This window comes from Narcine bancroftii, chromosome 8, assembly GCF_036971445.1.
Source record: "Narcine bancroftii isolate sNarBan1 chromosome 8, sNarBan1.hap1, whole genome shotgun sequence".
NCBI lineage: Eukaryota > Metazoa > Chordata > Chondrichthyes > Torpediniformes > Narcinidae > Narcine > Narcine bancroftii.
In genome coordinates, this window is record NC_091476.1 from 50,433,075 (window position 1) to 50,455,547 (window position 22,473).

The window sequence follows — 22,473 nt, forward strand, 5'->3', positions numbered from 1 at the left end:
CAGTTAAGTGCCACTAACTAAACAATTTCCATTGTTTCCACTGTTTAGGTTTCGGTTTGGCTTTCATCGCCTACCCAGAGGCCCTTGCACAGCTGCCGTGGGCACCCCTCTGGTCTACTTTGTTTTTCTTAATGCTTATTACCCTGGGACTTGACACTCAGTTTGCAAGTTTAGGTAATAGGACCGTTAGTTTATTTACCTCTATGACTCTATTGACATACTTCTTTCTAGTGTTAAAAAAGAGAAATAGTACATATAGTTTTTGTTTGTAAGGAGCCAAATAATTGTTTATGATGCCATGTTCTTTGTGTCTGTCGTCTGCTTGATGCCTTACTGAAGCATTAATGAACTGAACAAGAAAGACCCTTCCACTTGGTCTAATTTAAGATGTTCTTTCACTAGAAACAATTATAACGACCCTGATGGACCAGTTCCCAGGATTTCTGCAATCAAAGCGGCTTTATTTGACATCTGGTGTTTGTTTGTTACTTTATTTTGTTGGCCTTGTCTCTGTAACCCAGGTAAGATGCTCTTTAATAGCATGCTGTGAATCCACCTGTAGTTCTGATTATAATTCCTATTAAATTATCATTTGGTAGGATTAAGAATGAAAGATTGATCCAGGAACTGGACAAGTTGTGCTTTGATTTATTTAAGAGTGTGCAGTGAATGTGTGCAAATGAGTGAGCTATCCTCATTTCCTATTAGAACATTGGAAATAGGAGCAGGAGCCGGCCAGCTGGCCCTTCGAGCCTGCTCCGCATACAATAAGAAAGTCTAATCAGGCCATGGACTCTCCTCCACTTATCCACCTGTTCACTACAGCCCTTTGTTCCACTATTCGAAAGCCCATCTTTCTGTATCTTAAATACATCCAATGAGGTAGCCTCCAATGCTTTCTTGGGCAGATAATTCCACAGATTCTTTACTCTCTGGCAATAGCAGTTCCTCTAGTGACAGAATATAGTTATGTTTTTGGGAGATAAATTGGGGCAGGGATTTTAGTGTAGGTCATATACAAACATTTTAAAACAGATCTTATTTAAAATACTGAAGCTCTGCTCATACTAGATATGTCGGGGCCAACAGTCTGCAAAAGCTTTGGAAAGTGCCCAAGAGACTTCACTAATGGGTTGTTGTTTACAAAAGGCAACAGATGAAAGAACTTGTTGGAGCCATAGATTGTCTGCAGGAGAACTTGCTGTTCAAAGAGGATCATGTGGTTTTGCAAGCAGAGAAATTCAAACAGGCTTTCTCTCTGAGTGAGAGAGAGGGAGACACACACACACACAAAAGTCAGTTCTACAGTGTTACAGTCAGCAGCAGCAGCATCTAGGACTGGAACAGGACAAGCTGGCAAGCTTGTGGAAAACCCCATTTGGAAGACGGGTTGTGTGGACTTAGTTCAGCCTGGTCAAAGCCCTTGTGGTTTATGCAAGAGGAGAGGGCTGACTTTCTAATGTTTCATTTGAAATAAGAGAAATAAGAAGGAAATCTGTGGTGACCTGAAAGAAAGAGGTTATCATCTGGAGGACCCTGAGGGGGAAGGTTTCTTTGGCAAGACACTGAAGTGGCAGATTAAAAAAGGAATCAGTTGTGGATGTAAGCATACAACAAATCTCTCTCCGAAAATGGACTAGAACCTTCCTGAGTGGTAACCATTTACCTTTCAAGCACCAAAGCCTGGTGAACTTTATAAATGTTAAATTCTGTGCACAGTATAAGAATTGCCTGCAAAAAGTGAACTTGGAGGAATGAGAAGTGAGATTGGACTGTGAACCAAAGAAGTTTTCTAAACTTGCAAACACTTTACATACATGTGTGCTTAGAATTAGAAGGGGGTAAAGTTAGGTTAAATAAGTCAATAGTGATAAGTTAGAGTGTGATTCTGTTTTCATGTTTAAACATAATTAAAAGGAACTTTTGTTTAAGTAACCATTTGTCTTGGTGAATATCTATTGCTTCTTGGTTTTGGGGTTCTCTGGGCTTGTAATATTTTATGGGGACTCATCCTTTCGGACTGAAAATTGGAGTTTTTGTGATTTATTAGTTCATTGGGTTTTTTTTTCAAGCTAATTTAAAGCTTGTGTGTGGAAAAACAGCAGCAATGGATGTTGATACATTTTGGTCACAACCATCACCTGCAAAGCTGCAGAGCAAGTGAAAAGAGGAACTGATGGTTATTTCTAAGGCATTAAAGCTGACTGAAGTCAAGGATTAGATAAGGAAAATACACATGCAGAGGATTATAGTGAAATATTACATGGGTGAGGCAAAATTTGCAGAGATCTGTTGAATTGGAATTGGAGAAACTGAAGAGGAAAGAGAAACAGACAGTTGCAAGAAAGAGAGAAATAGAATTTTGAGTTGCAGAGACAACAATATGAGGCAGACTAAATTGAAAAACAAAGAGAAGAGGCTGAAAAAGGCTGAAAAACAGAGGATATAAGAGGCAGAGGAAACTGAAAAATGGAGAAAATATGAGTAGAGGTAGCTAAAAGACAGAGCAAAGAAATTAAAAGGGACAGACGGTTTCAATTAGAGAAATTAAAAATTGAAATAGAAGGAAGTAAGAGAATTGAGGCTGTAACTCCCAAGGAGTGGTTTTTGGCTAGTAGAGAGGTAAATCGAGTTCCTTTTGATGAGGGACATATAGATACATATTTTCAGCTTTTTGAAAAGGTTGCTGAGAGTTCACGATGACCAAAAGAAAAATGGCCTCTTATGCTCCAAAGTGTATTGAAAGGAAAAATCCAAATTGCATACTCTAGTTTGACTACAGAGCAAATGGCAAATTATGATACTGTTAAAGAAACAGTATTGAAAGCTTATAAGTTGGGTCCAGAAGCATATAGACAAAAATTTAGGAGTTTGGTTAAAACATGAAATCAAACTTATATGGACTTTGCTCTGAGAAAATCTGTATGTTTTGACCATTGGTGTGCCTCAAAAGGAATAAATAATGATTTTGACAGATTGAGAAAATTGATATTAATGAAGGAAATTAAAAGGTGTGTTCCAAATGAGATTAAATTATACCTGGATGAGAGAGATGTTGAGACGTGGCAGAAAACAGCTAAATGAGCGGACAAATTTGCCCTAATTCACAAAAGTACATTTCAGAATAGTGAGCATTTTCAGAGAGTTAATGTGGAACAGATTAATAAGCCTGTTCAGATGGTTAATATGGAGCAGACTAGTAAGACTGAAATTAAGTCTGGGGAGAATGTTAAGAGAAAAGATGAAGGTAGGGTGGGAAAGGACAGAACTTCTGGTTTTGTATATCATTTTTGCAAGAAACCTGGTGATGTTATTGCAAATTGTCTAGCATTGAAAAAGAGATGAGAAAAGGAGGTTTTGCAGAAGCATGTATTCAGGCTGTTGTATTTAAGGAGAGCAGATATTCCAAACCTGGTAACAGTGACATGGATGTTTTCAAACCTTTAGTGTCAGAAGGCTTGGTTTCAGTAAAGGAGGAAGAATCACAGGTTCCAGTTAAAATTCTCAGAGATACTGAGACTGCTCAGTCACTGTTATTGGAAAATGTTTTAACTCTTGATCAGAAGACTGACACAGGGGAGACAACTTTGATTAAAGGTGTTGGAGGTGAGGTAGAGTCAATATCTCTTCACAACATAGTGCTGAATTCAGAACTTGTTAAAGGACCTGTTGTAGTAGGAGTAGTTTCAAAGTTACCCATGCAGGGGGCTTCATTTTTATTAGGGAATGATTTGGCAAAGGATAAAGTTGGGTCAGTTTTGAGATTAACAAATCAGCCTAATAAGGATGAGGTTGAAGAGGATTGTGAGATATATCCTGCATGTGCTGTAACAAGGTCTTTGTCTAAGAAAATGATGAGAGTTGAGGAAGATTCAGTTGATAGAGTCTTGCTCAGTGCTTCTGAAATAGTTTTGAAAGAGGAGGATAATTGTGAGAGTCAGGATTTCTATTTGTCAAGGAAAGAGTTAATTCAGCAACAGTGGACAGATACAGATCATAATGACTTGAGGGACAAAGCAGAGAGTGAACAGGAGATTAAAGAAATGGCTTGTCGATATTATTTGAAGAGTGAATTGTTGATGAGGAAATGGAGACCTCTTGATATTCCTGCCTATGAAGAGTGGGGGGTGATTCATCAAGTGGTCATTCCTAGAAATTACTGGAATGAAATTTAAAATCTAGCCTTTGGGTGGACATCTTGGTGTAAAGAAAACCATGAATAAGATTTTGGGACAATTTTTTTGGCTTGGTTTGAGGAAGGATGTTGTAAATTGGTGCCAGACATGTTGTGGGGAAACCTAACTAGGGTCTTCCAGTAGCTCCATTGAAACCTATTCCTGTTGTTGGGGAACCTTTCACTAGGATTGTGTAGGTCCCCTGCCTAAAACCAAGTCTGGGAATCAGTATTTATTAACAATTATGTGCACAGTGTCGAGATTTCTAGAGGCTATACCATTAAGGAATATTAAAGCCAAAATTGTGGAAAAGGCTCTGGATTGTTTTTTCAGTTTTGGATTTGTAGTTTTGAAGTGATCAAGGGTATGATTTTATGTCTGGGTTGTTTCCGCAGTTGATTTATGAGTTGGGAATAAAACAGATCACTTCATCTGCGTACCATCCTGAAACTCAGGGAGCTTTGGAAAGATTTAATTCTACTCTTAAAAATATGATGAAAGTTTACTGAACAGAGAATAGAAAAGATTGGGATGAACGTATTAATTTATTGTTATTTGCAGCAAGGGATGTTGTGCAGGATTCATTAGGTTTCAGCCCTTTTGAAATTGTGTTTGGACATCAGGTTAGGGGACTTTTAATGTTGATAAAAGAACAGTGAATTAAAGATTATGTGCAGTTGAATTTACTGGATTATGTTTCTAAAATTAAAGATAGGTTACAAAAAATGTGGACTTTGGCTCAAAAGAATTTAGAAATGGCTCAGGGTAAAATGAAGCATTTATTTTACAGGAAAGCTCAAGTGAGGAATTTTAAGATAGGAAGTAAAGTTTTAATTTTGTTTACAACACGTCAATCCTTTGAGAGCTAAATTTTCTGGTCTGTACGTAGTTAAATCAAAACTGAATGATGTTAACTATGTTGTTAACACTAAATCGAAGGAATAAAACTCAGGTTTGTCATATAAATATGTTGAAACCTTATTATGGGGATAAGGGTAGTGGAGAAATATCTGTATCAGAGGTATTAGTTGTTAACAGGGTTGAGGAAGTTATGGATCATAAGATTATGGAATCAAAATCTTGTGAGGGTAACCTTAAAGAAACCATGGTTCCTGTGTGCCTGTCTAATTCAGCAATTTTCAAAAATTTGGAGGAAAAGTTAGGCCATCTTAAGTCACAAGAACAGATACAGTTAAAATAATTAATTTTGAAATATACAAATTTGTTTCCTGATGTGCCAAACGGAACATCAGCGATTTATCATGAAGTGGACTTGGGAGAAGCAAGTCCAATAAGATTTCTGTCCCTTAATTAGAACTGGATGGTTTATAGTTGGGTAAGGTGCATATATTGTATTTAATTGTCCTCTTGATTTGAACATGTTTTTCGATGTGTTTTTTCTCATTTTCTATTTGATTTTAGGCTGGGATTTACTGGATAAATTTAATTGATTATTTATGTTCTGGATGGGTTCTCATTACAGTCGCCCTGCTAGAGCTCATTGGAATTAGCTGGATTTATGGTAAATATTAAAAGAAAGTAGATGATGATCTCTGTAAAATCCATACAGGCTTTCAAAAGAAATAAAATGAATTGGGTTGAAGATAATGCTTCACATTTCAATATATTTGAAGGAAATCCCATTTTACCATGTGGTGCCAATTTGAATCAAACTGTGGTTTTCTCTTTCTTTATTTTTCATCATTGGTTTGTGCTGGGTATTAATTCTGGGTGATGGGGAAATTGTATTGTAATCCTTACTATTTGGCTAATGGAAGCTAATTTGGCTAATGAGTTGAAGAGATACTTGTCACAAGTCAATTTCTCACCCAGCAAACAAGGAAATGCTGGAGCAACTCAGCAGGTCAGACAACATCCATGAGTAGAAATGGCCAGTTGGCATTATGGGTCTGAAGCTTTATCAGGTTCCAGCATTTACAGCTTTTGTGTTTCTCCAATGTTCTCACTGCTGCTGGGCTCAGTCTTGCTGTTATTTCTCATGCTCTAATGGGTCAGTAAAAACTCCAAAATGCTGGAGGAAGTCAGCTGGTCTCTTCAGCAACTATAGGAGACAAAGATGTATGGCTGACATTTCGGGCCTGAGCCCTTCTTCAAGGTAAAATCAGAAAAGGCAGAAGCCGGATGTATCTGAGAGGCTCAGAATTCAAACAATGGGGGAGAAAACCTGTCCAAGTAAAGGTGTTCATTGGATATGATAAGGGACAAGGTAGAATTTATCATGTTTGTACGAAAGGGGACAAGGAATGGAGAGACAACAGGGGAAACAAGGGTGTGAAGTTTACAAAAGCCAGAGAAGTTGATATTAATGTCATCATGAGTCAGTCGCTGGTTTACTCCTTGTGTGAAGACAGATGGACCAATAGGGCAGGTCAAGTCCTTTACACAGATTAGCCAAGGTGATGGGCCTGAAACTGATCCTTGTGGCATATCAGGCTTTCTCTCTTTAGGCTATTTTTTAAATTTTATTTGGTTCCTGGCTTTTTAATTCAATAGGCCTAATTTTTTGCTTCTATGTCCTAAAATCCACTACATTTCCTGTATCAACCGTAAGACTCATCATCCACAAAGTCAATCGGACTCAGTTAAGGACTCTTAATTTTGCACTTTATTGTTTGTTTTTCTTTCTGTAATGCACAGTCAGTTTATTTACAATTGTTTATTTGTTTACATGTGTACATTGTGTAATTTCTTTGCACTACTAAGAAGTGGTAATTTTGCCTCGCCTCCAGAAAAAAGAATCTCAAGGTTGTATGTAATGTCATGTATGTATTCTGACAATAAATCTGAATCTGTTACCTCATCCAAAACTTCAATCCAGTTTGTCAAATATGATCTCAGCATTGATTTATCACAGAGAATGAGAGATAATGGTTGCAGAGGGGGAATTCAGCTCTTCAAATCTTGTCGGCTCTTTGTAAAGCATTTCAATCAGTCTGGATGCTCTTTTTTCTCCATATTTTCCCTCATGCCTATCCAATTCCATTTTATATTGAGACTATAATCAGATCAGACATATTAAATAGTGGAGTAAACTTGAGAGACTGAGTAGCTTACCTCTGCTTCCATTTCATTTTATATTCCTCTATCTGGGATGTGGCATTGAGTGTTATCTTTATAACTTTCATGCTATCTCATGGAAATTCAAGTGCAGGAAATCATCTTCTTGCCTCCATAGGATATCCTATTATTGTGAACCATGATATTTGGTAGAGCCCTTCCCCTGGCACATAATTCATTTCATCTCCACACAAACAGGTCCATCCATTTCACCCTTCAGGGCCCTTCCCCCAAACTTTGAATTGCTCAGTGCCTTTCACTATCCCACCTACATCTCTAGCCACTCAAGGTTTCTCATGTTGGGCCCGATCATTCTTCCACCTTTAACTTTAAGGCGTGGAACTTTTTAACAAGCTGTGAAGAAAGAAAGCTTCTGTAATTAAGAATTTGATACAATCATGGAGTGTCAGGCTGATGATGACATGCAAACAACAAATCGTGCTTCTCATCCTAAGAGCTCCCTCGGAGTCATACAGTATGGAAGAAGGCCCTTCAGTCCAATTTGCCCATGTTGACCATAGCATCCCACCCAGATGCATCCCATTTACCTGCATTTATTCCGTATCCCTGGAAACCTATCTTATCCGTGTATCCATCCAAATGTTTCTTTCAATAATCGTTTCCTTAAGTACCTTCTCTGGCAACTTGTTCCATACTCTCATCTATGTAAAAGCAAAATGTTCCCGCATGGAGTCCTATTAAATCTCTCCACCCTCAACTTAATCCCATGTCCTCTGGCTGCCAATTACCATATTCTGGCAAAAGACTCTGCGTGCACACGATCTATTCCTCCCATGATTTTGTACACCTAAATCAGATCACCTCTTATTCTTCTACACTAAGGAATTAAGCCTGATCCTGACAGGTCCCCAAATCTTGGCAACACCCTGGTAAATAATTTCTGCACCATATTCAGTTTGAGAATTTCTTATCAAAACAGAACAAAATACTCAAAATTTTACCTCAACATCTTCTTACCGAGTTACAACATGACCTCTTAATGGATGAATGCCAATGTGCTGAAATCATGTATATTCCTATAATCCTAGATCTCTCTGCTCTACAACACTCTCCAGATCCCTATCATTCACAGTGTAGTCTCTACTCATTGTTAGACCTCCCAAAATGCAATGCCACACCTTGCTCTGTATTAAGTTCCATCAACTGATCAAGATCCTGCTGCAATTTTTGGCAACCATCTTCATTATCTACAATATCAACCACTGTAGTATTATCCACAAACTTGCTAATTATGCCATGTACATTTTCATCCAAAATAATTGATGTAAATGACAAACAGCAATGGGCCAAGCACTGAACCCTGTGGCACACCACTGGACATAGGCTGCCAGTCCAAAATATAACTTCCACCATCACCCTCTGGTTTCTTCCATGAAGGCAATTTTCCATCCATTTGGCTGTCTCACCTTGGATCCCATATGATCTAACTAGCTCTAACCAGAGCAGCCTACTATGTGAAACCATATTGAGTGCCTTGCTGAAATCCATATATACAATTTCTACGGCTCCTCCCTCGTCAATGTTTATGTTCACATCTTCAACAAAACTCAATCAGATATGTGGCATTTGACCTTTCACTTTCATGTTACATTCCCACATACTTTTTGAATGTGAGCTGTTTAATGCCTTCCATTGTGACAGCAAATTCTGGAATAAATAGTCTGTCATAAAGGCAGAAAAAAGTGATAGATTGTGTATCTCTGCTTTCTTGTTTATAGGTACAGCAAGGTTCATCAAGGACATTGAAATGATGATTGGGAGAAAGAGTTTCCTCTTCTGGCTGTGGTGGAGAGTGTGCTGGATTTTTATTTCACCAAGCTTGCTGGCAGTAAGGAGTTGCATGTAATTTTGAACTAAATTGAAAATGATCAAAACAGCATATTGTTTTTGTCAAGATTCTGATTTTATGGTTTTTAACTATTTTAACCAGGCAATCTTAATCTGGTCTCTGGCAAGCTTTGCTCCACCAACATATGGACCGGTAGAGTACCCCACATGGACAATAGTACTTGTTTGGTGTCTGCTTTTTTTTTGCGCCATGTGGATCCCCATTGTCATGATAATGAAAGTTGCTCGAGCCAAGGGCTCCACCTTATGGCTGGTAAGGAAACATCTTGATGTAGTTTAAAGGGTAAGACACATACTGTAGCTTTATTAGACTGATAGTTGTGATTAATAAGCTTCAGTCACCATAAAACATCAGCACATCTCACGTTGCTGGTCCAGTTTAAAAGCAGGTACTGAGGGAGTGGTTTGTGGTAACAGCCTTTATGGGGATTCAGAGGGAAGGAGTCTCAGATGCAGGGGCAGGGCAGCCCTCAGAGACAGTGCACCCTTTTAAAACAGAGTCTGGAGGAGTAATGTTAATCAATGTCCTTTACAGGTTCAGCCTATCTGGTGGTCTCATCTGTCATAGTGACCATCAGTGTGCTTGCTGTGGCTCAGCTGCTGGCTCCTGGGCAGCATTTTGTTTGACAGGCTGGTTTTCCGGTGGTTGAGGGGGGATTAATAGGACTGTGGATTTGCTCAGTCTGGGTTTGCTAATATTAATGGGGCCGAGTGGCCTGTTATCCCTGTTATGGTGGTATGGGGAGGGGATACTGATTGGCTGGTTGAGGGACCCTGCATATGCCAAATCCTGGACAGAAATTATGTCTTGCTGCCATCCTGGTACTCAACGTAAGCATATTTGAAAATTACGTGGAGGAGGTGGACCTTCTTGAACAGGTTCCTGGTATGCCTTTGGAGTAGGACAGGCCCAGGGGTCATCAGCCAGGACAGTAGCGTGGTTCCCAACACTGACTTACTGAGGAAGGAAAAGACCCTTTCATTCAGGGTATCACTAGTAGCAGTACAGAGGAGGGACCTTGTAGCATGGAGTGCCTCAGGGAGGACATCTTGCCACTGGGAGACAGGCAAGCCTTTTGACCTGAGGGCTAGGAGGGTTGTCTTCCAAATGGTAGTGATCTTCCTTTCTACCTGGCTGTCCCTCGGGGGTTATAGCTCATGGTCCTGATCGTGGCTATGCCTTTGGTCAACAGGTAATGGCGCAGCTCATCACTTATGGATCCCTGGATGCTATAGATATAACAGGGGTATCCAAACAGAGTGAATATGCTGCATTATGACTTTGATTGTGGCCATGGTGAAAGGGAAGCGTGAGTATTCATTGATAATGTTGAAAAAGTATAGGTTCCTGTTAGTGGAGGGAAGAGGGCCTTTGAAGTCCATACTCAAGCATTTAAAAAGATGGGTGGCTTTAATCAGGTGTTTTTTTTTTCTAGCCAGTAGAATTAGGGTTTGCATTCGGCACAAACTGAGCAGCTCCAGGTCAGTTCCCTGATATCCTCAACTGAGTAAGGGAGGTTGTGAGCTCTAATGAAGTGGTAGAGCCTGGTGACTCTGGGGTGGCAGAGGCTTTTTTGGAGGGCTTGGAGGCAGTCCAGTTGCATGTAGGCACATGACAGGGCAACGGGAAGCTTGTTGAGCTTTCCAGGCCAGTACAAGATCTCGTAGTTAGAGGTGATAGATGGATTCTCCATTTCAGGATCTTGTCATTCTTAATTTTTTCACGCTGTTTCTCATTGAACATAAAAACGACTTCTCGTTGGTCAGTCAACAGGGTGAACGGTTTGCTGAACAGGTAGTGCCTCCAGTGGTGCATAGCTTCCACTATTGTCTGGGCCTCCTTCTTGATGTCTGAATGCTGGAGTTCAGGGTCCTGGAGGGTCCGTGAAAAAAATGTCACAGGCCTGCCCGCCTCGTTGAGGATGGCTGCTAGGGCAAAGTTGGATGCATCACTCTCCACCTGGATTCGTCCACAGCGAGTATCACCGCCCTGATGATGTCACCTTTGATGTGTATAAATGCCACTTGGGTTTCTGCCGACCGGGAAAAGGTTGATGTTTTCACCAGAGGCCTGGCTTTGTTTGCATATTTAGGGACCCACTGGGTGTAGTAGAAAAAGAACCCCAAGCGCCTTTTCAGGGCCTTAAGGTTGTGGGGCAGTGGTAGCTCCAGCAGAGGACGCATACATTCAGGGTCAGGCCCAGTAACACCATTCTCCACCACGCATCCGAGGATAGTAAGATGTGAAATGCTGAACATGCACTTCTTTAGGTTGTACGTGAGGTTGAGACTTTTGGCCATCTGGAAAAATGTTTGTAGGCTAGTGTCATGATTCTGCTGGTCATGTTGTCTAGATAGAGATATGTGGCCTTTAGCCCATAGTCATGCACAATCTGGTCTATCTCCCTCTGGACCATTTTGGACCCTGAAGGGAACCCGGAGGAAGTGGTAGAGGTGGCTGTCTGCATCGAAGACAATGTACAGGCTGTCCTCTGGGCGGACTGGGAGTTGTGGTAAGTCAGCTTGAGATCAAGACAATCTGGTAATAGGTAATCTCGTTCACTATATCGGCAATGTGGGAGAAGGGATAGCCATCCAGCTGGGTCTGACTATAGTATTTGACCATGCGGTGTTTCTGCTCTTAACTACTACCACCTGTGCCTCCAGCCAGAAGTTGTTTAACTTCTGCTTTGATGAAAGCTCTGTCTCTGGGGCTCTTTCACCTGCTCTTGGTGGTGACAGGCTTGTAGTCAGGGGTGAGGTTCTCGAACAAGGGAGGTGGTGGGCCCCGGAAGTGGACAGACTGCAGGTCGTGTTTGGAGGGGAGGGTGCATAATTAAAAAATGGATAGTTGTGGAATGTGAGAGGGGTGGGGCCAGTAAAACTACATTTAGATGTTTTTGAGCTGGCTCTGGAAGCGCAGTCCTAGTATGACTGGTGTGCAGAGCTACAGTATGATAAAAAGCTTAAAATTCTAGTACTCAGTGTCACGCACTATTAATGTCATGGTGCAGCTGCCATGGATCTCAGCTGAGTGGGATTTGGAGGCCAGCACGACTTTATACTGAGAGGGAGTAGCAGTGTACTGTGCCTAGGTGAATGAAGCTTTCCATGCTCCTGGTATGAAATAGCCAGTTTGTGATGTGACCGTTTACCTCAATGTCCATCATGGCCCTGGCTAGTTGACGTGGGCTGTCCTGGTCCAGAGTAATCAAGGCCAGCATCTGGTCGCTGTCTGAATCACTGTTGTAGTACAAGATGGCTCACAAGATGGCTTCCCCCATGCCACACACGCGGTGTTCCTCACCGCAAGAAGTGTTGCCATTCCAGTTTACCATGCCCCTGGTCCCACCGAGCCATTCCCTGTGACCGGAAATTGCATTGGAAGTGACACCGTCCAAGATGGCGGTGGTTGTTGGCTGCACACGGCGCTGCTGGAGGAAGGATAGGACCTACATACCTTCCTGTAGTGCCCCTTCTTCCTGCTGGCAGATTATGTTGCATTTTGGGAGGGGCATCTCTTATGGGGATGTTTAATATGGCAGCAGAAGTAGCACTATGGATGCTCGATGGTGGCAATGACCTGGGACCCCACATTCCAAGATGGTGGCACCCGTGCTCTCCACATGGCTGCCATGTTTCCAGAGGAGAAGACCTCCACATTCAGCTGCACTGTCTTGAGTGGTTTTGCCAGGTCAATGACTTACTGCAGGCTATAAATGCCCTTTTCCATTAAAAAAAAATTGAGTTAATATTTCAAGTTTTGTTGAAGAGTCAAACATTCTCATTTAATTTCACGTGCACAGGTGTCTGGTCTCATTTGGATGGGGTGGGTTGTAATGGGGGGAATAGCTTAGTCCAGTCCTGTATAATATTTCAAGTCTTGAAGGTTGACAAATTAAGTGGTTAAAAGTGAATCTCCAGAATGGAACGTTTTCTCTGCAATCCCAGAATTAGGATATCCTGGATTGGGTATGGAATGTTTTAAAAAACACGTTGTGATTATTTTTTTTAAAATTAGACATACAGCATGGTAATAAGCTCTTGTGGCCCACAAGCCTGTGCCGCCCAATTACACCCAATTAGCCTACACCTCTGGTACGTTTTGAACAATGGGAGGAAACCAGAGCCCCCAGGAGAAAACTAATGCAGACATGGGAGAATGTATAAACTCTTCACAGACAGTGTCGGAATTGAACCCCAGTCCCAATCGTTGGAGCTGTAACAGCTGTGCCAACTGTGTTGCCCCTACACCCCAAAATGTTGGGAGAAAGAGAGGTGAGTTCCTGCAAAGTATATTCAAGAATTTAGGCAGAAGTATACACATATTATTCGAGTAGACATAAAACATACTCAAGGATTGACCTATTCCTGTTGTCAGCCCATATCCAAGGGAGAGTTAGGAAAACAGAATATAAAGCTAGATTGTTATCTAATCACTCAACCCTGTTATTAGCAATAGAACTGGAGGACATCCCACCAAGAACGTATAGATGGAGATTAAACTCCATGATACTTAAAAGACAGGATTTTAGAGAATTTATTGAGCGCCAAATTTAAATGTACTTTGAAAGACAAATTTATATTATGGGATGCAATGAAAGCCTTCATCAGAGGGCAGATAATAATTTATGTAACTAAGATGAAGAAGGACTACAATCGGGAAATAGAACAGCTGGAAAGGGAAATAGTAAGTACAGAAAAAGAACTAGAAACAGGGGAAGATACAACAAAAAGAAGACAAAAAATTAAAATACGAAACACTACAACATATAAGGTGGAGAAGAATATAATGAAAATAAAGCAGAAGTATTACGATCTAGGAGAAAAAAACTACAAAATACGGGTTTGGCAGCTTAAAACAGAGCAAGCTAAAAGAACGGTATTGGCATCAAGGAGAAAGGACAAACAAATTACATATAACCCAACAGAGATCAATGAAAACTTTAAGGAATTCTACGAGCAATTATACTGAACTGAGAACAAAGGGAAAGAAGAGAAAATAGATGAGTTTCTAGCTAAAATTGAACTACCAAAATTGCAAGAAGAGGAACAAAACAAATTGATAAAACTATTTGAAATAGAGGAAATAGAAGATGTATTAAAAATGCTACTGAACAATAAAACGCCTGCAGAGGATGGACTCCCAATAGAATTCTATAAAACATTTAAAGAGTTACTAATTCCTCCTCTCCTGGAAGTAATGAACCAGATTGAAGAAACACAAAAAATGCCAGATTCATGTAAAATAGCAATAATTACAGTAATATCAAAGATGGGCAAGGATCCACTAACACCAGCATTGTATAGACTTAACACAGATTATAAGATAATAGCTAAACTATTAGCAAACAGATTGGACGACTGTGTACCAAAAGTAGTAAAGCTAGATCAAACTGGATTTATTAAGAAAAGACGAACAACGGACAATATCTGTAAGTTCATTAACTTAATCCATGCAGAACAAGGAAATAAGATGCCAACAGTGGCTGTTGCTTTAGACACAGAGAAAGCCTTTGACAGGGTAGAATGGAATTATTTTTTCAAAGTACTAGAAGGTTCAACCTACCAGAGAAATATATTAATTGGATTAAAGCATTACCATTGGCGAAGGTGACAGTAAATGGATATATATCGAACCAATTTAAATTAAGTAGGTCAACTAGGCAGGGATGTCCACTATCTCCCTCACTGTTCGCTTTAGCTATAGAACCCTTGGCAGAACTGATAAGAACAGAAAATAAAATAAAAAGGATAAAAATAAAAGAGAAGGAATATAAAATCAGTCTATTTGCAGATGACATCATAGTATACTTAACAAAACCAGAATTATCAATAAAAGAATTACATTAGAAATTGAAGGAATATGGAGAAATATCGGGGTACAAGATCAACACAAATAAAAGTGAAGCGATGCCAATGAATAATGTGGATTTCACAAAGTTTAAGAAAGAATCACCATTTAAATGGCAAACACAAGCAATCTGATACCTAGGTATAATAATCTAGGCCATCTATACAAATTAAATTTTCAGCCATTAATGAAGAAATTACAAAATGACTTAGAACATTGGAAAGATTTTCCACTAACACTGATAGGAAGGGTAAATTGCATTAAAATGAATATCTTCCCAAGGATACAATACCTATTTCAATTGTTACCAATTCCCTTAACAGAGAAATTCCTCAATGAGCTAAAGAAAATAATAAGGAAATTCTTATGGAAAGGGGGGAAACCGAAGATAGCGCTAGATAAATTAACAGAATGGTACAAACAAGGGGGCTTACAGCTAACAAACTTTAAGAATTATTATAGAGCAGCACAATTAAGATATCTATCAGATTTTTATCAAACAAGGGAAAACCCATATTGGACCAGGTTAGAACTAGATAAAATAGGGGAGAATGTTCCAGAACATATACTTTATAGGTGGGATGAAAAACTGGTGCAATATAGAAGTTCATCAGTACTGCACCATCTGCTCAACATTTGGAAGAAGATTCACAAAGAAAGGAAAAAAACAAATTACCAACTACCAAAATTATTACTGACGCAAAATTAACTAATCCCTTTTACAATAGATAACCTTTCCTTTAGAGAATGGGAGAGAAAAGGGATCAAAAGAATAGAAAATTGTTTTTTGGGAAATAATTTATTATCTTTTGAACAAATGAAGTACAATGTTTGGATACCACCAACTGAAAACCTACTTAAAAGACAAATTGGGAAGCAGGCTAAGGTTACCAGAAGGAAGCAGCTTTGAATATGTGATTACAGACACAATGATAATTAAAAGATTTATAACAAACATGTATATCAAGCTGCAAGAGAAAGAGAATGTTGAAATAAGCTGTAAACCCAAACAAAAGTGGGAACAAGAACTAAACATAAAGATAAAAAATAAAATATGGGAAAATCTATGCTCCGGAACTATGAGAAATACAATAAAAACAAGGTTATGCATGATGCAATATAATTGGTTACACAGGCTATATATCACACCCCAAAAGTTAAATAAATGGGACCCACCAGTATCAGATAGATATTTTTGCTGTAAGATGGAAACAGGAAGAACAGTACATACAATTTGGGCATGTGACAAAGTGGAAAAGTTTTGGGAAGATCTAAATCAGGTATTAAATAAAATCACAAAAAGCAACATACCAAAAAATCCAGAGATCTTTCTTCTAAATAATATAAGAAGTAAAAATTAGGCCTCAAATTGGATGGAGCACAAAAAAGATTTATTATGATAGCCTTAGCTGTAGCAGAAAAATGTATAATGTCAACCTGGAAATCAGAAGAGAGCCTGAGAGTACAGCAATGTTACATAGAAATGAATAAATGTATTCCATTGGAAAAAATACCATATAATTTAAAAAATAAAGTCACATTTTTTGAACAAATTTGCGAACCGTACATGGAGCACAACAGAGAGGGCCTACCGCGGACCTCCACCCCCTAAAATGATAGAATGAGAAGAAGACGAAATGAACTGACCCAGTGTTTAAAAGTAGATGACACAATTTTCTTGTTTATTTTCATTGTGTGATGACGTTGTTTAATGGGTTTATTGTATTGTATATGTTGAACGTTTAATGGGTTTGGAGGGGGGTGGGAAGGAGGGAGGGAAGGGAGGTGGGGGGAAAAGGGGAGAAAATGACCCTGTGTATATTCAAGAGGGAAATGTTTGTGTGTATTTTGGTTAATATGGTTCATAGGGTGAAAAATAAAAAACTTTAAAAAAAAGAATTTAGGCAGAAGTTACAATCCAGGACTGAAGTGTGTAATCTCAGGTTAACTCCCTGTGCTGGGTGTTAACATAAAAATTGGATAATAAATGGCAAAGAGCTGATGCAAGCATTGCAATTCTTGAATCATTGTAGGACCTGTGCAAGTAGTATGTGTTGCCCTAAAACTGTAAGGCCCTAAATCTTCCAGCAGGAAGATTTGCTTGCATATCTCTGAAAAGATTACATTTATTTGACAGAGTGTGGAAAGCAAAATGGCAGTGCTGCAGATGGGGTGAAAAATGTGGAGGATAACCAAACAAGTCTAATGGGCAGAGCAGATGGAGGGGGTTATGGAGCATGGAAGGGCTGGCAAACTCAAATTAATTTACTTTAATGCAAGCTCCCTTACAGATAAGTCAGTTGAATTTAAAGCATGGATCAGCACCTGGAATTATAATGTTTTTGCTTTCACAGGGTTGGATGGTACAGGCAGCTTAACATTCCGGGATAAGACTATGAAGAGATATAAAGAGAATTAGTCCATTTAACCCACTGAGTATGAACTGCTGTTTGAACCATTCTTATTTTCAACTCTATTCTCCTGCCCTCTCCCCATATCCTATGACACCTTTATGAAGAACCTATCATCCTCCAGTTTAAATCTACCCAATGACTTGGCCTTCACAGTCATCTATGGGAATAAATTCTACAGATTCACCTCCCTCTGGCTGAAAAAATGTTTCCACATTTCAGCTCTAAATGGACATCCTTTTATTGTGAAACAGTGCCCCCTGGTCCCAGCTTCTCCAACTAGGAACATCTTCCTCCACCATATAAAGCTGTTTTAATGTTTGATAGGTTTCATTAAGATTCCCCCTCACCCTTCTAAAAACCAGCGAGTACTGGGCCAGAGGCATCAAAAACACCTCATAGATTAACCCACTCATCCCGGGGATCATTCTCGTAAACTTTCTCTGGACCCTCTCCCATGCCAGCACATCCTTCCTTTGGTATATGGCCCAAAAATTCTCATTGAAATCCAAATGTTATCTGAACAATGCCTTTGCTTTTATATTCTAGCCCTCTTGAAATAAATGGCAACAATGCATTTGCCTTCCTTGCTGCCGACTCAACCTGTGAGTTAATCTTGAAGGAATCCTGCACTAGCATTCCTAAATCTCTTTGGCCCTCCACTTTCTGAATTACAGAGAGGATGTTGATTTAGAAAATAGTTGACTTTATTCTTTCCACCAAAGTATATGATGGTATACTTCTCTAAGCTGTATTCTATCTGCTACATATTGGTTAAGCAAGATCTCCCCTGACTTTTATATTGTGCTTTGAGAACTCTGAAACATCATGGACTCTACAAACTTGCCAACCATTGAAGTTAGGCTAACTGACCTTTTGCCTCTCTCCCTTCGATTAGAGTGGAGTGATATTTGCACTTTTCCAGTCCTCTATAACTATTCCTGTCTCCAGTGATTCTTGAAAGATCACTCCTAATCTTCAGCTATCTCTTTCAGAAATTTGGTGTGTAGTCCATCTGGTCCAGGTGACTTACCCACCTTCAGCCCCGACACATCTGACTTTAGCTTCTCCCTCTGAAACTGAAGAGCAAATGATATCATATTATGATTACTTTTTCCTAAGAATTCCTTTACCCTAAACTCCCCATCACACTGAGAACTGGCACACCTCAGAACTGTGCTAAGCCCACTTCTGTTCACAATGCTGACTCACGACTTGCAATCCCAGACTCATTTCAAACAGAATGATCAAGTCTGTGGATGATACAACAGTAGCTGGCCACATCAGAAACAATGAATAGGCTTCGCAGAGACGATATTAGAAGGCTCGTAAAATAGTGCGAAAACAACAACCTGAGTCTCAACGTGGAGAAGGCATAGGAGTTGATTTGTTGACCTTCGTCCTCCTTATGTGCTTATTCTCTCTACACATCAATAATTCTATTGCTGAGTGAATGGAGAACACAAAGTTGCTTGGTGTGTATATAACAGATGAACTATCCTTGAGCTATATCACTACCTCATTTGTCAGGAAGGTGCAGTAGCACCTACACTTCTCAAGGAAATTGAGGAGGACAAAGCTACCGGTCTGCATCTTGGCTGCATTTTACACAATTCAGAATCAAAATCAGGTTATTGTTTTGAATGTGTCATGAGATTTGTTTTACAGTAGCAGCAATTATGCAGAACAAGGTGATAATTACTATAAATTACAATTTTGTAAATGCAAGATTAAAATTTAAAAAATAACTAATACAAAAAAGGAGAAAGTAAGGTAGTGTTCATTGTCCATTCATAAATCTGATGTCAGAGGGGAAGAGGCTGTTTTGTAACATTAAGTGTATCTGTTCAGGCTCCTGTACCTCCTTGTTAATCAGGTCCTTGATGATAAAAGGTGCTTTCTTGAGGCACTGCCTCTTAAAGATGTCCTTAATGGAGTGAAGACATACTCATGATGGTGTTGGCTGAGTTTACAACCCTCTATAGTCTGTTCCTGTCCTGTATATTGGCACCTCCATACCAGAGTGTGATACAGTCAGTCAGAATGCTCTGAATGGTACACATCTAGAAATTTGAAAGGGTCTTTGATGACATATCAAATCTCCTCAAACTCACAAGGAGCTTTCTTCATAATTGCATTGGCAGGAAGGTCCCAGGATAGGTCTTCAGAGATGCTGACACCCAGGAATCTGAAGTTTTTTTTTACCCTCTCCAATGCTGACCCCCTGATGAGGAGTGGCTCAGGTTGAAGTGAAGGGATAAGGCTATAGTATCATCAGTAGAACTGTTTTACCGATGATGTTATAGCCTTGCAATGGGTTCAGTATCTCTGGGAGGTTTGGTTTGATGTGTTCCATCATCAGACGTTCGAATCATTTCAAAATTGTCAAGGTCCTTCCCATGGGACTATAGTCATGCAGCCTAGTTATTGTTGCCCTCTTTGGTACCAGGATGATCATGACTGTCTTGAAACCCACTGGGACTATGGTCTGCTGCAGGAATGTGTGGAAGATGTCTGTCAGCTGACCTATTCAGTCCTTCAGCACTCGACTTGGTCTGTTTTATCTGGTCCTGCTGCCCTGTATGGGTTCGCCTTGGATACGGTTCTCCTCACCTCAGCTTCAGCTATCGCAGGAGCCCATTCATCAGGTGGACTCAGAGCTTTCTTAGGCCTGTCTTTCTCATTGAACCATGCATAGAAATCGTACAGGCTGTCCTGAAGGGAGGCCTCATTGTTTTTGACTCACAAGGTTGTCTTGTGTTATGGACTTGATCCTTTGCCACATGTGCCTCGTGTCAGCGATGTCGCAGCTCTCTTTGGATGTTCTGTTTATACTCCTGCTTTGTCTTCTAGATTGCACAGGAGAGTTCATCCCTAGCTGATATGAGTGCCATCCCATATCCCCTATCATGAAAGCGGCATCACAAGCTCTGAGAAATGGCTGGATCCCTGCATCCAACCACAGTTACTGGTTAGCCCTGGCTGTGAAGCATTTGATCTTATGACATCCTCAATGCACTTGCTGATATAGCCAGTCACTGAGCTGGTGTATTCCCCGAAATTTACATGACCTTTGTAGGTGGTCCTCTCCTTGAAGCAGCTCCTGTCTATGGTCTCAAAGCAGTCCTGTCACATTGCTGTGCCCCACCCCCATCTGAACATATCCCTCTGAACTGGCTTAGTTTGTTTTGCCAGCAATCTGCACGCTGGGGTTAGCCAGATGGATCTGTGGTCCGTATCCAATGTGGAGATGTTGGTGTACACCCGAACCAGGGATGTTGGTGTATACCCAAACCAGGGTGTTCTTTCCTCTGACGGTGAATTTGGCATGCTGTTGAAACTGTGGTAAGACCATTTTCAGTTTAGCATGGCTGATGTGACGAGCTCTAATCACGGCAATGTCAGAGTGGGATGTCTGGGCTTCGCAAATGACATCATAAAGCTCCTTCGTGGCTTTACTAAATTTCATCAAGTGCTCTATCTCTGTTGAGCAGAAGGTCTTTTCAACAAGTTCCCACTGATGTAAATGCACTGATGTGCACCAGTTCCCACTGATGTAAATGCACTGTCTTCCTCCTTGAATCTTGCTCGAAGTGGCAGCATTGCTGTCTTGTCTTCCCTGAATGAGTTAAGGCCATGAAGCTGGCATTATATATATTTATTTTAGATTATATCTTTGTGTCTATGTATATGATTATTACGCGATATGTATTGTGTGTAGATGTGTGCACCATAGAAAAGAGAAATGTTGTTTCATCTGGTTGAATATATATATATATATATAGTCAGATGATAATAGATTTGAACTAGAACTAATCAAGTCCAGTTCATGACACAGCACCACACCATAAATGCCTTTTCCTTTGTAGGTTCGACTGCAAGCTGCTCAAAAAGCCATCTTGTAGACATTCCACAAATTCCTTCTCTTGGAATCCAGCAGCAACCTGATTTTTCTAGTCTACCTACTTATTGAGCAACATACACTGTAACGTTGCCTTTTTTACCTCTTCTCTAACTTGTTTTGTAATTTGTACCTTGCATCCTAGTTGCTATTTGAAGACCAAATATATCTCCCATCAGGGTCTTTTTACCCTTGCAATTTCTCAGAATTACCCAGAAGAATCGATATCCTCTGACCCATATGGGAGGTAGAAGTGTGGTGGGGAGATGGAAGAGGTTCGAGAATCCCACTACTGCCTCAGCAGTCTCCAACCAGATTTGGAATTATAGACAGCAGGATTTGTGGTGGGAAATCACTTTGACCAAATCTGATTGATTTTTTTTTTGGAGTAACTGAGAGGATTAACAAAGGCAGGATGGTAAACATTGTGTGCATAAACTGACAAGACCCTGCATGGTAGGCCAGTTTGGAAGGTTGGAATACATGAGATCCAATTATATTTAAACTTGGCTTAGCATTAAGAGGCAAAAGGGTTGTAGAGGAGGATAATAGTTTTGCTTGGAAGCAGAGATCAATTGTGTGTCACAGGACTTGGTGCTGGTCTCTTTTTTGTTGTCAACATTAATCATTTGGATGAGATTATAGGTGTCATGATTATTCAGTTTACACATGATACCAACACTCATGTTACAACCGTGGCCAGTGGCATAGCTAGGTGGGTTCAGGGTGAATAACTGTTTCCCCAAGCACATCTTCCAAAACTGGTGTCTCCCCCCCACCCCAGCCCGTCTGATTCATCAGCAGCTGCACCCACACCCCCAAACCCCAGTCTGACTCCGTCGCTGCCTGTGGCCTGCAGCCCCCCGTGGTCTGACACTGCGAAAAAATCAGTGCAGCCCACCATTCAACCACTGACTCACTATCTCATATGTGTCATGTGCCTTTTTCATGTACTCACTCACCCTGACTTTTGAAACTGGCTACGCCCCTGTGTTAAAGTGGACAATGATGAAGTTGTTTAAGTTCACAATCTTTGGCTTGGCTTCGCGGACGAAGATTTATGGAGGGGGGTAAAGGTCCACGTCAGCTGCAGGCTCGATTGTGGCTGACAAGTCCGATGCAGGACAGGCAGACACGGTTGCAGCGGTTGCAGGGGAAAATTGGTGGGTTGGGGTTGGGTGTTGG

The 22,473-nt window shown here is 40.3% G+C and overlaps 1 protein-coding gene across 1 annotated transcript in view; it reads left to right on the forward strand.

The window, feature by feature from the left end:
* Positions 1 to 22,473, forward strand: part of LOC138741995 (sodium- and chloride-dependent neutral and basic amino acid transporter B(0+)-like) — a 92,319-nt gene that overhangs the window by 66,636 nt on the left and 3,210 nt on the right. The window contains exons 9-13 of the mRNA XM_069896191.1: positions 49 to 174; positions 403 to 521; positions 5,598 to 5,697; positions 8,993 to 9,102; positions 9,205 to 9,375. Of these exons, the coding sequence (XP_069752292.1) occupies positions 49 to 174; positions 403 to 521; positions 5,598 to 5,697; positions 8,993 to 9,102; positions 9,205 to 9,375 (626 nt within the window). The remainder of the gene's footprint in view (positions 1 to 48; positions 175 to 402; positions 522 to 5,597; positions 5,698 to 8,992; positions 9,103 to 9,204; positions 9,376 to 22,473) is intronic.